Source organism: Epinephelus moara, chromosome 2 (assembly GCF_006386435.1).
Source record: "Epinephelus moara isolate mb chromosome 2, YSFRI_EMoa_1.0, whole genome shotgun sequence".
In the NCBI taxonomy this organism is placed as follows: Eukaryota; Metazoa; Chordata; class Actinopteri; order Perciformes; family Serranidae; genus Epinephelus; species Epinephelus moara.
Window position 1 is genome coordinate 1,079,107 of NC_065507.1, and position 16,264 is coordinate 1,095,370.

The 16,264-nt window shown below is 42.8% G+C and overlaps 2 protein-coding genes across 3 annotated transcripts in view; one reads left to right on the forward strand and one right to left on the reverse strand.

The window, feature by feature from the left end:
* Window positions 1-10,144, reverse strand: part of LOC126402975 (protein IWS1 homolog) — a 17,775-nt gene extending 7,631 nt beyond the window's left edge. Inside the window, exons 1-14 of one of the 2 annotated variants that reach the window (XM_050065366.1) lie at window positions 9,929-10,144; window positions 8,333-8,415; window positions 6,492-7,263; window positions 6,313-6,378; window positions 4,960-5,173; window positions 4,725-4,782; window positions 4,539-4,648; window positions 3,251-3,401; window positions 3,084-3,166; window positions 2,786-2,915; window positions 2,557-2,674; window positions 2,372-2,483; window positions 615-671; window positions 392-503 (exon numbers count right to left, since the gene is read on the reverse strand). In XM_050065366.1, the coding sequence (XP_049921323.1) occupies window positions 392-503; window positions 615-671; window positions 2,372-2,483; window positions 2,557-2,674; window positions 2,786-2,915; window positions 3,084-3,166; window positions 3,251-3,401; window positions 4,539-4,648; window positions 4,725-4,782; window positions 4,960-5,173; window positions 6,313-6,378; window positions 6,492-7,263; window positions 8,333-8,415; window positions 9,929-9,971 (2,109 nt within the window). In that variant the 5' untranslated portion in view covers window positions 9,972-10,144. Of the gene's footprint in view, window positions 1-391; window positions 504-614; window positions 672-2,371; window positions 2,484-2,556; window positions 2,675-2,785; window positions 2,916-3,083; window positions 3,167-3,250; window positions 3,402-4,538; window positions 4,649-4,724; window positions 4,783-4,959; window positions 5,177-6,312; window positions 6,379-6,491; window positions 7,264-8,332; window positions 8,416-9,928 lie in introns of both variants that reach the window. The other variant, XM_050065356.1, reaches the window with a different exon arrangement.
* Window positions 10,145-12,122: 1,978 nt separating this feature from the next.
* wdr74 (WD repeat domain 74) lies at window positions 12,123-14,891 on the forward strand. Its single transcript, XM_050065808.1, has 2 exons — window positions 12,123-12,914; window positions 14,145-14,891. Exons 1-2 carry the CDS (start codon window positions 12,306-12,308, stop codon window positions 14,691-14,693), a joined length of 1,158 nt encoding a protein of 385 aa, XP_049921765.1. The 5' UTR covers window positions 12,123-12,305; the 3' UTR covers window positions 14,694-14,891.
* Window positions 14,892-16,264: the final 1,373 nt, after the last annotated feature.

The window sequence follows — 16,264 nt, forward strand, 5'->3', positions numbered from 1 at the left end:
TAAGTAATTTATTCCATTGAAATATCATTGATGTATTATAGAAAAGTGATTTATCTTTTTATAAATGACAAAAGGCACATCTGCCTCATTTTCGCTGTGGTATCATGATACTACTCAGAACCGTGATATTTTCATTGGTATTGTACAGTGGGTCCCAATTTTGGTACCGTGACAACACTAATCTGGAGGGTTCATCTGCAAAAACTAAACAACAATATTTGGTATTCGGTACTCGGTATTCGGCCAAGCGCTTAATATTATTCGGCTTCGGCCACAAATTTTCATTTCGGTGCATCCCTAGTTTTATATTTTGATGGGGACACTCAGGACTCTCAGCCTCTACAGGTGACTGAGTTCAGACCTGGAGACTGAGGAGTAAAAACAGACTCACCCTGTTGGACTCCATCTCTACGTTCCATTTGGGTCGTACCACGTAGTCTTTGTTGGAGGGCATCGGCACCCGAGCCCTGGCACAGAACCCAGGGTCACCTGGTCTCAGAGCTCTGTGGAGACGGGGAGGAGGAGGAGGAGGAGGAGGAGGAGGTACTCAGTTATAATAATGCTGAACCCTCCATGTGATTCTAGTAGAACAGGCTGTGTTAATCTGAACTTACTTCTCCTCCCCGGTCAGCTGTTTCTCCAGGTCTCTTCGAGGCGTCTGACCACCAGAGCTGGAGACAGACAGACAGACAGACAGACAGGCAGACGGACAGACGGACGGGGGGGAGCAGAGAGACACTTTGGTTAACACCAGGACAGATTATACAGTGGGTGAAATCACTGACTGAGCTGAACGTCCACAGTCTGCTGAGACACACAGAGACTGGCCTCAGCACAAACACCACCAGCTGAGCCTCCATGCTATTATTAGCATTCTCCACCTCACAGCAGTTAGTCAGCATTTCAGTGCAACAACAAGAAAATACCCGACACCTCGGCTGATTCCTAACGATCTGAGCTGAACCGTACTGAACTGCTTGGTGGAAACGCGGCTTTAAATACATGAACTCACCTGGAAACATGATTTTTGTCTCATCAGAAAGATTTACATCAACAATAACTGACCCCACGTTACTTGACAGACTGTGGGTGTAAAAGTTACAGGAAGTGCTGACCACAGCTGAGATGTCTTGCTTCTTTCTATTTATTCTGTTTCCACTGATTTTTTGGATAATTAATCTGAATCTGTAAGAGGTAACTTGCAGCTAAAGCTGTTTCCCTTTACAGGTGCCTCTAAACTGTACTTAAACAAGTGAACGTTTCCTCACACTGCCTCCATGCTGAAACACAACCAGAGCAGAGATGTAAATAATGTTCTGAACACTAAACACAGCACAAGCTTCAGGCCACAGGGCGCCTCGACCGGAGACTGACGGTGGTCGTGTTAGGAAGTGACCACGTCACATTCAGCTGCTGCGGCCAGAGAGTCCGTATAAACCAAACTGTGTGCGTTTAACCACAGCTGTCTGTAAGAGGCGGGACTCGCAGTGACACCATGCAGTTTTGAGACTGAACCTGATTGGTGGAGAGAAGACGTCAGGTTCCTCCGCCCTCTCCACCTTCTGAGGCTGACTGGGGGGAGGAGGAGGGGAGGAAGAAAAGGAGGGATGAAATGGAACGGATGAAGAGGAATGAAAGGAGAAAAACTGAAGGTAGAGATTCAGAGAAACAACAAAGAGGAAGGAGGGAGAGGCTGGAAGGAAAAACACAGCGTGACGATAAGAGGATGAAAAGAATGACGAGACCTCAACGCCGTGGTCAGGTCACCAGACTGTTCCACATGGACATGATGGTGTCTGACTCAGACTGGTTTGATCTGTTTAAATATTCATTATTAAAATACAGGAGAAGACACATCAAACAGCTGATCACAGCAGCAGTGTCTCCAGGTGACGCATGGTACCAACAAATCAACACACAGACGATAATCAGCCTCGTGAGGTGCTGAACTCTGACTTCTGTCTAAGCTTTAAGTCTTCTGATTCAAATCAGGTTTGGGTTTAAATAAATTCATTAAAGAGCTGAGCTAAGGATGTTTTTAAACAAATAACTTTTAAAAATACGTAAGCTCATCTCTGCCGATGTGATGATGACAAAACATATCCTGTAAGTCATAAAGAAACAAACTTATTGACTCAGTACCTCAAAATAATGACTGAGTATCTAAATATAATGACTTAGTCTCTGAATAATGACTTAATATTTCTTATTATGTCTTACAGGAGATTCTCTTTTCATCACACTGGCAGAAATGGGCAGACACAAAAAAAAATCAGCTGACTGTGTTTTTCCTTCCTGTCCACAGAGTGATGATGAGGGTTGTGTCAGAGGAAGGTAAAGGTTGTGTCACGTCGTCAGGAGGAAGTTTTACCTCAGTCGTTGTCTCTGAGGCATCTGCTGGTCCAGATCTCTCTGCTGACGCTCCTCTCTCGTCATCCCCTTGTAGTTGGACGTCAAGCCGAAGATGGGCCGCGACCACTCATCTGGACACACGACAGAGATTAACACTCTTATCTTAACACACCCATTACTGCTCAAAGACAGAGCGGTCCTTACTGATGAGTTTGAGAGCGAGGTCTTTGTTGGCTCGAGATTCTTTGGGATGTTTGTACAGGAACATGACGGAGCGTCCGATCCCGCTGTGCTTCAGAGTCTCCTGACTCACGCTGGGCAGCTGCAGAGAGCAAACAGTCAAACACTGAGCTGAACAGACTCATCAGGAGGAGAGTTTTATCGACGCATAAAGGAACACCACGGTTACATCCCTCCGCTGGTGCGTACTCACTTCCTGTAGGATCCTGAGTAGCTCCTCTCTGATTCTGAGAGCAGGCAGTGATTTGTCTGGAAGAGGACTGATCCACTCTTTAATGGCTGACATCACACCGCTGTCGATGAACGTCTCCTTCAAGTCCTGTCTGAGGGACAAACACCACCACCAGTTAGCTACTGTTGTTACTGCTGCTCATTAATCAGTTGTGTGTTAATAATCAAAGTAACTAAAGGTATGAAATAACCGACGTAAAGCAGTCAAGAGTAGAGATGCAGTGGACCACTGGAGACTGACAGGTGTGAGGCGTTCTTACTTCTTGAGGTGCATGACGACTTGTGGCAGCAGAGTGAGTTTTTTCAGCGCTGGTTTCTTCTGACTGTTCAGAGTTCGATCTTCCTGTAACCAACAACACACAGTCGTTATTACAGTGAAACACAGACAGGAAATCATTCAGTGAGGCTTTTATTTTGACAGGCCGACCTCTGCTGCTTCGTTCATCTTGGAGATCATGGCGCTGACCACGTCGTCGGCGTCGCTGATGAACGTCCCTCCGTCGCGGTGCCGCCTCTTCCTGCTGTTCATGGCTTTCCTCCGAGCGAGCATGATGTCAAAGTCCGACATGAAGGAGGTGCTGAACGTAGAGACACACACACACACACACACACACACACACACACACACACACACACACACACACACACACATCACAGCTTAGACATTGTTCTAACACTTCAGTTTTATAACAGCAGAAATAAATGATAATAAAATATAATAAAAGTGTTTTCATGTGAAGATGTTGCTCGTTGATTCAGTTTCTTCACATTTATCAGAAAAAAATATCAAGAGTTTGAAGAACAGAACGCTGAGACAAAATTATATTCTGTTACTTTTTACTTTGATTTTTTTTTTATCACTGTAACCATCTCTATTTTGTTTCAGATGAATCTTTACTTTTCGACTGTAGTTATATTTGTAATTGTTTTTATTATTATTAGTATTAATGTGAAGAATTTTTATTACATCTTTTTTATTTTATTACTCTCTTTATTTTACTTCATTATCATCTTCTTTTTTTGTATTTACATTTTTAATCATTCTTAACTATTTTTTCCCATAATCTTTAATACCACTATCTCTATTTCATTTTTAACATTTATCTTCATCTTTTGTATTTAGATTTTTAATTAATACATTTTATGATTAGCATGATGATGATTATCTATTATAGTTTTTTAACTATGTATTTTTTCCTTAATACTTATTATCACTATTAGCATTTCTCTGATTTAATTAATTTTATCTTTATTTTCTAATTTATATTTTAATTAATTCATTTTAATAATATTATGATTAGCATGATGATCACTATTATTATTATTAGTAGTAGTATTTTAGGTGAGTCTTGTTTTCTATTTTTTTATTTTCACTATCACTATTTTATTTAATTTATCTTTATTTGCAGTTATTTTCTTATTTTTAATGTATTTTATTGTTATTATCGTGATTAGCATAATTATCATTAATATTAATAATAATAGTAATTTCCTTTTTATAAGTCTTTTTTTCTTAATTTCCATGAGCACTATTCCTGCGTCTCTTCCTTCATGTACACATGTAATTTATATACATCATATAACATGAAAATCTCGAGTTACAAACCCGATGTGCAGATTTATTTTTCTGCGACATCCAAACATTTAAATATCTTAAATAAAAAAAAAACTGAACACATCTCCAGCTGGTCGTCTATAAAGAGACTCCTCCTTACTCTTGGCCGCTGCGGTCGACTCCTTCATCAGAGTCAGACTCCTCCTCCACCTCCTGCTGCTTCTCCTTGGACTCCTTCTTCTCCCCCTCCAGGTCCTCCTGGTTGAAACCCTGCAGGAGGAGACAAGACAGTTTTTAATCAGCTGACTTTGACGCTAACAAACAGTCTGCAGGAGGTTTTACTTACCGTGAACTCCTCTTCCTCTTCATCTCCAGACTCTCCAAAAATGTCTGCGATCATTTTCCTGGAGGAAACACAGAGGTCAAAGGTCATACCTGCAGCGTCACTTCTGGCTCTACAATGTTTCCACTGACTGCAACAACAGATTCTGACTGAGCTTCATCAGATGAAAATATTCTACATGTCCCTAAAGTCACAGACAGGTTCGACTGTAAGACGCAGAGAGGAGTGCAGTACTTACTCCTCTTCATCGCCGTCTCCAGAGTCGCTGTCGCTGCCAAACAGCGCCTTCTCGTCCTTCTTCCCCGTGGCCGTGGCCTTCGACCTCTCGTCGTCCTCGCTCCCGCTGTCCGAGCCGAGCTCTCTCAGTTTGGCGGCCAGACTCTTATCAGGACCAACAGAGCCGCCGTCGCTGTCAGAGTTCTCGTCATCTGACACTGCACGACTCCTCTTCACTGCTGAGGAGGAAAAAACACACGAGACCGAGAGATGGAGTCAGGTCTGGTGTTCCTTAGTCTGAGTGGGCGGAAGTTCGCTGCACAGATCAGCCTCTCATTGGGCGGAACGAGCCACCTGCAGAAGTCCCGCCCTACCACCTCCGGTTGTGTAGCAGTTTTCAACCGTTTTCAACACGTCCTTTACTAACTTTTGCAGTGTTTGATCTTGCGGGGATGTAGCCATTTTTCTGCCATGGTTCGCGTCCTGTAGGCGATATTTTTGTGGGCGTGTTACACCAAAACCTGTTTCCCCCCGGCAATATTTTTGCAAGCGCACCGTTGCTGTGGCACCGCCCAGAACGATTGTGATTGGTTGAAAGAAATACAAGCAGCCGGGGCGTTTTTTTCTCCAATCTTAAAGTGAGAGTCGGCCCAGCCAGACCTTTCTTTTCTTGAGAAAGGTCTGGTGAGCGAGACTAGGTGTTCCTCAGGGACCATATATGGGACATTTTTACATGTACGCATTATTCCGATAATTACAATTATAGCAGATAAATAACGCCGATAATATGAAGTCAAACTGCTTCTACTGACTTGCCAAGGGCAGCATCTACACACCGACACAGTGGGCGGAGCTACATGTACCTTTAAACTTGGTTTGTGAGCCGCCAATAAACACAGAGAAGAAGAAGAACTGCAGCAGCTGTCAGGAGGGTGAAACATGTCGCAGTGTGGACGTCTTTCACAGCTCCAGAGGACGAAAACAGGACGGCGCCGAGGGTCTGATCTCTGACTGCCCGACACTGGTCAGACACAGCACTGAAGGACCGTCTCCAGAGTGTTAGCACGAGCTAGTTAGCAGCAGCGGGCGGCTAACATCCAACACTGAGCTTTTAAAGGTTCCACACTGTTGGTAAACTTATTAATAACTGCTAACCATGTGATGCTACAGTCGACGTGTAGCGTACGCTGTAGCTACAGCGTTGATTCAACTCAGGTGACGCAAACTACAGGTTATACTTCTTCTGGAAATACAAATGTGAAATCATCAGTTGTCATATCAGTTGTAAATATCCATATCTGTGCGTCCCTCGTGTTCCAGTTCATCCTACAAACAACCAGCCTGTAACTCGAGCGTGGAGATCGTGTCATCTTACCTGGTTTGTCTGCTTTCTCCTCATCCTCATCCTCACTGTCTGACAGGATGGCCTTCTTCCTCTTCACTGCAAACACACACAATAAAACACAAGCTCATGAAGGACGCCAATCAGTGGCCAGCAGCCAATCAGGTTTAAAGGCACGGCTGATGTTTCTGCAGCTGGCCTCAGGTCAGTACCTGGCTTCTCATCCTCGTCATCACTGTCATCTTTCTGCTCCCTCTCCTCCTGCTGCTGCTCCCCATCACTTCCTGCTGAAGCCTTCCTCGTTTGTCCCTCCTCCTCCTCGTCCTCACTGTCAGACTGCATCACAGCCTTCCACTTCCCTCCTCCTCCTCCCTCCGCCTTCTCCTGCTGTTTCTCCTCCTCCTCCTCATCAGAGTCTATCTGTGCCGCCTTACGTCTGGCAGGCGTCTCTGTGTCAGAGTCACTGTCTGCATTGGACCGGCGGGCGGGGGACGCCGCAGGTTTGTCCTGTTCATTCTCCGAGTCGCTGTCTGCGGCCGCTTTGGGCCTCTTCTCTCCTTCCTCCATGTCCGAGCTGCTCCCCCTGCGTTTGGCGGGAGGCGACCTTCGCCCCTCCTCGTTGTCTGAAGCTCCGTGTTTGACGGGCGACTCCTCCTCGTTGTCTGAGCCACTCATCCTGCGTTTGACCGGCGAGTCGTCATCATCATCGCTGTCAGCGGGACGTGAAGCCTCCATCTCAGAGTCACTTTTGTCATCATCTCGACGGCGGCCCCTGGGGGCCTCGCCTTCCGAGTCGCTTTTGTCATCGTTGTGGCGGCCCCTGCCAGCCTCACCGTCGGAGTCACTTTTGTCGTCATGACGGCGGCTGGGGGCCTCGCCCTCTGAGTCGCTGTCGGCTCCTCGGTGTAACTCATTGTCGGAGCCGCTGGCCACCCCGCTGGTCTTCATGGCGTGGGGGGCGTCTTCATCATTGCTGCCGTCGTCCTGTTGAGACAAACAATGTCAGAGCAACAGTCTCATCAAAGAGACTTAGAAAAAGGTCTCAAGTTTTGGGGCAGAGGTTAGTTGACATGTGCTTTTTTTACCAAGTAGCTGAACGACAAGTTGCTTAAAATTGTCTTTACCAAACCCACCAGACTCCATTCAAATAAACAGTAATTTAAGCCTGTATGGATGCACCGTGCTGTCACATCTGACTGAGGGAATTAAGAGTTCATTTCAGCCAAACCAGAGCTGGTGATTGTTGCAACAGCTGAAAGAGGAACCAAAGCAGCTTCTATGAGTTTTATTTTGTTTCTGTCAGTTTTGAATAAAGTGTGTTTAAAGATGATAAAATGAGTGTTTATTCAAATGGAGTCTGGTGGGTTTGGTGATGGTGATTTCAGGGCTGTTTGTGGTTAAACTAAAGGATCTGACTCTTTAACACAAAGCTCTATCTCTGTAGGGATCCTTTCATAATGTTGTCAGACACTTAGAATAACAATCTGAGCCTGTCAGTGGCAAAAACAAACACTTGCAATGGACGCTAACTGACGGTGCACAAATACCCAGAGTGGTTACACTGCAGCGCTCTCTCTCAATACTGGACCAGTTTCAAAGCTGTTGTTGGCGTCAGTCGCTTAGACACAAAAACATGGGAGTTTAAAAGATACTGAGCTCACTCTTTAAACTACAGAGTTGTGTTTACATCTTGCATTTTGTCTTTTCAACAGTTTTTGGAGGCATGAAGACGTAAAGTTCTCTGGTCTAAGTCTTGAGAACGTTCTGAAAAACTTCACAGAATTTTGTGTTGCAGAAAAGTTTGTTTTTTATCTGTAGTGTCATGTTGTGACTCTGAAGGCTCTGACCTCCAGGTTGGGAAGTTATAATATTCTGGTATATTTTGGTGCACAAATAATATAATAATAATTAAAACTCCCAGCTGGGTTCCTCCGTCATATTCTGCCCATTCTGCTCCACTGAATCCCAAAGCGGGCTCTAAGAGAAGCTGCGACACATAAAGATGACATGCAGAGCTGGTGTTGAGGCGGCGGTGAAGCTGCCTCACTCTGACCTCAGACTGATGTCCGTCGCTCCTCGCCTCCTCACCATCTGATGCCGGGTGTTCGTCCTGAACTGGCGTGCCGCCTCCATCATCTGCAGGACACAACAACAGGTCAGTGACACACTTCAGCATCTCAGTGTTATCACACAGGATATCTTGATGTCAAACACTTGCAGAGCGCCAGGAGACAAGAAGAATGAGAGTGTTCTGGTAGAAAGATGTGTAGATGAGACAGGAAACCCAGTTCTACTGGACCACGACACCCCTTGTTATTGTCATGTTTTTATTTTCTGTATCTCTAATTAGCTTGTGAACACCAGCAGAGACAAGGCATCCCGTGGGAGAGAAGGGAGAGAGTCTGGGGCTTGGAGACACTAGGAGGACCTGCAGTAACCTGATTCTGGTTGACTCTACAGCAGCTAATTGGATTGAATTTCCCCTCAGGAGGATTAATAAAGTATATAAAATAAAATAAACTGAGATGTGGGTATCAAGGTGGTTTCCTGCATGGGTCAGCAACAGGTTTGCATTTACTGTGGTGCTTTCAGAGGGAAAATCCCCTTAAGAAACAAACAGATATCAGGATCTTTTAATCTGTGAACCAAACCTCATTCAAAAGTCATGCATTTTAAGGCTGACAGGTAAATAACAGGCAGCAGAAGACAGTTTAAAGAGCTAACTGACTCACCGGCAGTTTCAAATCAGACCCATGTTTATTACTATCATCATTAACACTGTTCAAGCTCATCATGTCACAGAGACAGATTTTAAACCTGCCTTAAAGAGAAACAATATTATGGTTGTCATTCGCCAGCACTGCTGCTACAGTAGCTCCCCACATCACACTTGTGCTATAAATATCCTGTAGATGATCTCGGACCTGGTCCACAGGAGCCTGACTTTATCTCAATCTACGGCAGCCGTACTGGGTCTGATGTGTGGGTAAACTCACTTTAAAGACAGACAGACTCCAGGCAGCTTCACAGTCTGCACACCAAACTCCATGCAAATATCAAGCATTTGAAGGTTGACGGGTAAATACCACATAGTAGTAAGATATAATGTAACAAGACAACATTGGTAGATATTATGTTTAGGTATGTTTTTCAATTCGGCATGCAGCCAACACTTTTATATCCAAAGGTCCGTGATTTTTATTCTATTTTAACCCAACGCTGCTTATCCAGAGCGGCTCTGTCCGCCTGGTGCTAACCGACAGGAGGCGGCTTACAGACGGATTCAAGTCGGACTGGAGCCCCCGCTTTACCCAACGCTGTATGAACGTTATCCATCAAACACTTGGCTTTCATTTTGTATTTTGTTTTAAACTTTAAAGACTAAATGCGACCGATGAGCAGGGCTGTACATCCGCCTGCGCACCGCTCCCGAGGCTAAAATTAGATCCATTTCCTGATTGTTTCTCAGCAGCACTAATGCTAACACCACAATAACACTTCTTCACAAGCATCGTGCTGATAAGATGGTGACTAACAGTGTGTCCGACATGTTCATCACCTGAAACTTCACCTGAGACCCACTTATAACCAACACATGTAGCCGTTAGCTTGTTAGCTTGTTAGGAAACAAAGCAGAGCAGTGTGTTACCGGAGTGGCTCGCGGACATGAAGTCGTCCTCCTCTCCGTCCATTTCACAGACGAAGAAAGACTCAGGTTCAGATCCGAACACCGGAAAGCTCTCCGGTAACGTCAACGTCTGATATCAGAGCGGGAAAAATAAACCCGATCAAAGTAACGATGCGTTGTCGAAAGCTAACAGCTAGTTAGCGAGCTACTGTAGCCCGGAGATCCAAAATGGTGTCACTTCCGTAATATACGCATGCGCAGATGTGCATTCGACACGCAGGGACGAGATGGCAAGTTGTTTTTTTTAATCCAAAAAACTTTATTATTAATACGAACAATTACAATTCACAATAATAATAGAATTTATTTATTTATTTATATATTTTGATTTAATAAACAGTAACAATAACCATAGTGCAAAAAACAAGCCAGGCGGTTTAGGTTAAATAAAATAAAATAAAATAAAATAAATACAAAGAGAAAAAATAAACTAAAGTTAAGAATTTAAGAATCACGGCCCATATTTAACTCATAGATGTAACAGAAGTGTCTAGTCCAAACATTGATCCAAGAGAACAGTTCCTTCACAACAGCTTAGGTCACATTTTAATTACATATCTTACACTTAAACATACTGGGACAGTTTTTATGGCCTTTTTTGTATTGGTACATGATTTAATAGTATTTATGTCATTTTTAAAAATCTTTGTAAACCACAGTAAAAAGGGTCTTTTTTTGTCAAGAATAATGAGTAGATATATGATACATGTCTGCTCCTCACATGTCCTGTCACAGGCAAAGAATCTGAATAAAACACAAAATAACACAAAGTCTTTATAAATAATGTCAGTAATACATTTGGAGACATCTTCCCATCAGTTTCCAGAGAACTGATTCATTTAAAAACTAAAGTTATATACAGTAACACCTTTTGCTTACTCACATATTTATTCTAATCCCCATCCAGGAGGTCACTCTGTGTGAACACGGCGAGGGACATGTTGTTGTGATTTATTTTTTTATTATACAAAATTAATAAAAAATAATTTCTAGAAATTACTGTAGAGTTGTGGAGCAGCAGAGGTGTCAGTGAGTTGTCTTCTTCGTCCAGTTAAACATAAAACTGTTAATTGTCATTAGAGTATTTAGAATCATGTCTCTCTACCGCCCTCCGGTGGTCACATTGCGTCATTACACAGAACCACGATATTTAAAAAAGTTTCAGGGTGTAGTTACGGACTGTGACCACAGGAAGGCGGTGTAGACACACTGTTGTAAACACTCAAACAACATTTAAGTGACCAAACTTTTTTATTTATTTTTTATAAACATTGTTTCAGTGTTAGTACATTATAGTTACAGTTTTTCTATAGTATATTAATATAGTATGTATTTTTTTAGTTTATCGTGATTTTTTTCTTGGCTATATTTATGTTAGTTTTGTTGTAATATGACAGAGAGGTATATATATATATATATATATATACATATATATATATACATGTAATATATATATAGGTAGGGGTGTGTGTACATATATATATTTATACACAGTATATTACTCATTTTAAACAATGCTAGTTTCTCAGCAGATGAAGGGCTCATAATTAACTTTAAGATTTTATTTATGATATAAATAAAATAATTTGGCAAAAAAAAGAATATCCGTGTTTCATATTTTTAAAGATAGCTAAATTATTTAAATTATTTCTTTTATTGAGAAAAGTAAAGGTGGGAAAGTACCTTTTTAAAAAAAAAAGAAACAAAAGAAGAATGTTTATAGGAAATATTTAAAGTGTACACATAAAGGAAATAAGAGAAAATGAAAAAGAAGAAAACAGCAGAACTGAGAAAAAAAAATCAATTTATTAGTTCATTAATTTTTAACTACTTTATTTTTAACTAATGTTTAAAACACATTAAACTGTTGAAATTTTACAACTCAAAAACTGTAAATTGGCAAACAATAATAACAATAATTATAAAATAATATAAAATAAAAAGATTATTTTGACATTTCAGTTTTATTCCATGTGTTTGGCAGACCCGAAATGTTTTTGTTATGTTTCTTTCTTTACCAACATTTTGTTTATTTGTTGTGCAGTTTAATTTATCTTTATATTATTTTTATATAATAAAATATATTTTCTGCATTTCATAATAAAATCTGAAATGTTGGTTCCCTGTAAATTAAATGTGTTCAATAAAGTTTGGAGAGAAAAAAACCACATCAGTTTCTGCTGTGTTCAATAAAGTTCATTTAAAAAAAGAAAACACTGCGGTGTGACGTAGTCAAAGCGCGACACAGTCCTCAGAGGAGGGCACGTGTGTCTTCTGGACTCGGAGCCGCTGAAATCCGGTTGTGTGTCCCGTCTTCGGTCCCGTTAGACCCGGTGTGATGGGGGACACGAGCCGGCTGTGCTCCGTGTGGCTGGGCTCGGAGACCGGCATCCTGAAGGGGGTCAGTCTGTCCCGGAAACAGGCCTTCAACTTCTGCAACACGAGCCACCTGAGCCGGGACCAGGAGGTCCGCGCGCTGTGCTGGGGCGACACGGCGGAGAGCGAGCTGCTGGTCGGCTCCGTGGACGGAACCGTGAAGACCTTCAGCACCGAGAAAGGCGTCTTCACCGAGACCCGGCGCTGCGGAGACCCGGCGGAGGGCTGCTTCACCGGGCTGGCGGCGCTCAGCGGCTCCGCGCTGGTCACATGCGTGGAGTGCGGGACGGTGCGCGTGTGGAGGGAGGACAGCAGCGAGCCCGTGACGGAGCTGAACGCGGGGAAGAACGTGTGCAGGATGCGGCAGAGCCCGGTGCACCCGCACAGAGTCGCGACCGGCGGGAAGGAGAACGGGCTGAAGATCTGGGACCTGGAGAACCCCGAGAAACCCGTGTTCACCGCGAAGAACCTGCGGGACGACTGGCTGGATCTACGGCGGCCGCACTGGGTCAGAGACATGGCCTTCATCCCGGACTCGGACAAAGTGGTCGCGTGCACAGGTTACCATCAGGTGTGTTCGCAGTGCGGTGCTAGAAGTGGGAAGAATTAACTGTGAAACAGAGATCCACCAAACTCCATTCAAAAACTGTCAAATTCAAAGTTTACATCTCTGTGAGCTAATTTGCACTTTATTGAAAAAAAAATGTCCTCCGTGAATTATGTTCACTAAAATGTCCCGATCAATTCGGCACACAGCAAATACACCTATGTTAAAGGGACATTTCGAAAACACAATGTCAACAAAGGGTCGCTCCATCTTCTAGGCTAAATGTGGAGGGAAAACATAGCTGTAAAACAGATCTCCAAGTCCCGGAGGCCAAACTACATTCAAAAACTGTCCATTTTAAAGTTTACTTCTCTGTGAGGTAATTTACACCTCATTGAAAAAGTTTTTATCCCTTGATTCATGTTCACTGAAATGTCCTGTTTAATTCGGCACACAGCAGATACGTTAATATCAAAGGACATTATGTAAACAAAATGTTTACAACAGGGTAGCCCCACCATTCAAAGAGAGAACGTGAATTTACTTTACTAAATCGCAACTTTACTTCCTAAAACCAACCTACATAATTTCACATTCCTATATGTAACGTTACTTCCCAAAGCTAGCTTACATAACTTTACTTTCCTAAACCAAGTCTACATAACTTTACTTCCTAAACTCAGACTACGTAACTTTACTTTGTAAACCTAACTTACGTAAATTTACTTTCCTAAATCACAACTTTACTTCCTAAACCCAAACTACGTAATTTCACATTCCTATATGTAACATTACTTCCTAAAGCTAGCCTACGTAACTTTACTTTCCTAAACCAAGTCTACGTAGCTTTACTTCCTAAACCTAACCTACGTAGCTTTACTTTCCTAAACCAAGACTACGTAACGTTACTTTACTGAATCCAACTTACGCAACTTTACTTCCTAAAACCAACCTACGTAGTTTCACATTCCTATATGTAACATTACTTCCTAAAGCTAGACTACATAACTTTACTTTGTAACCCTAGCCTTCATAACTGTACTTTCCAAAACCTAACCTACGTAACTTTACTTTCCTACACTTAATTTTTTTAACACGCAGACAAACAATAGGCAACAAAACTATTGCTACAGTTTGTGATGTTTTCTTAAGCGCTGAAGTTTTGTTTGCATTTGTAATGACCTTGAACGCACCACAACTGTCAATTGTGTGTTTTTCTGTCACGCAGCTTTAACATAATTTCTCCTCCGCCAGGTCCACGTGTTCGATCCCTCCTGCCCTCAGCGGCGTCCCGTCCTGGAGGCCGAGTACGGCGAGCACCCGCTCACCGCTTTGTCCCTGCCCGCCGGCGGTAACACAGTGGTGGTGGGGAACACCCACGGCCAGATCGCCTTGCTGGACCTGAGGAAAGGTTTGGTGCGTGGCTGTCTGAAGGGGCTGGCGGGGGGCGTGCGGGGGCTGCAGTGTCACCCCTCCCAGCCCGTGGTCGCATCCTGCGGCCTGGACCGCTTCCTCCGAATCCACAGCCTGGAGGACCGCAAACTGCAGCACAAGGTCTACCTCAAGTCCCGCCTCAACTGCCTGCTGCTCGCCAGCCGAGACCTGGAGGATGGAGGCGGGGCGGCGGCGGGGTCTCAGGAGGTGAAGGAGGAAGACGAGGATGACGAGGTGTGGGAGAGCATGGAACGGGTGGAGGAGAGGCCGAAGAGAAAAACAACAACAGAGGAGGAGGAGGAGGAGGAGGAGGAGGAAGAGCCGCAGAAAAAGAGCAAGAAGAAGAAGAGAAAGAAAGGACAAGACTGAGGGGTGTTTGTGGCCTCATCAGAGTGTGGGACATTTGACTTCTGTCATTCAGACTGAAACACGTGAAAGATAAAACCTGTTTATCTTTCCAGCACAGGACGTTTTGTTTATGAATCTGTATCTACAAATCTATTTTGTAATATTTACTCAGCAGTCTGAAATCTTTATTAAAATAACAGCTTGTTTGATTCATTTTAACGACACTCTACTTTTCTTTTTAAGAATCAGATCACCTTTTCTCACCTGAATGTTTCAGTAAACGATGGCAGCAGTTTAAGGACAGTAACTAATGAGCTGCTGCTGCTAAATGTGGGGAAAATAAGTGTAAAACAGAGATCTGCAGTCCCACAGGCCAAACTTCATTCAGAAAGTGTTCATTTTAAAGTTTACTTGTATGTCTGCAAATGTGCAGCCAGTCTAAACAGTTTTCATCCATTGAGTTACAATCTTCAAAATTTCCTCTACAATTCTGTATACGTCCAATATATCATTCTTAAAGGGACATTCCGTAAAACAAATGTCAAGAGAAGGTTTACCCACCATCTAAAGAAAAAACCTGCTGTAGTCTCAACATTAACTGACATGTATTTTAATGCAGACATAAACAAAAAAACAACAAACAACACGATTAATCACGAAAGAAATAATCAGTCCAGAATTCTCCCTCGTCGTCAGTTCAAGGTCCACACAGTTTCATATATTCAGAGTCATACTTGTGTTCGGCAATGTCGTTGAGCTAGTTTGTTGTCATCGTCAAGTTGCTGTCTGTTATGTTGTGTTCACACCGCTGAACGCGTGTTGACTCGCTTAATTGCTGAATTGGTTGATAAACTTCCACCGGTACTTCGTCTGCGCCATACGTTTCTGGAGGATCTCAATGCTAATTGGCTATCACGGCGTGAATTAGTCACTGACGTTAAGCTTTTTCAACTCTTGCTAATAAGGGTATGACGCAAAATCACGCTACTCGCTTCTTTGGCGCCATTTGTGTCTTATCCATCATGCCGCCTGGCGGGAATTCGCATCTAATCGCATCTTTACATTGACTTTACACAAATTGGTCAGTTCATATTTTTCAACTCTCCCGAGTTAGCGTAACACATGAAATCGCGCTACTTGCTTCTTTCTTGCTGATAATTTCCATATTTCACGTCATTCACGTCGTGTCCATCATGCCACCCAGCGGGACTTTGCATGTAATTCATGGGTGTGAACTGTTTTATCTGCGCCCGGTGTGAACACAACATCACTCACTCACTCCACAGCAGGAAACGACACTTCAAAATAAAAGCTCTCTGCCTTTAATGCATCAATAATTATAATCCAATAATATAACGTATTATTCGGAATGAGTACTTTTACTTCCAGTACTTGAAGTATATTTTGATGCTGATACTTTAGTACATTTAGTTAAATTAAATTTTCAATACAGAAATGAGTCAGATATAAATTTAATCAACATGTTATATTTTCTGCCGTTATATTTTCATCGTCAGATTTTATCATTATTTTGTGTACTATTATAATCAACACTGTTGTGATTATTAATCAACAAAAAGGTTTGTTTTCTT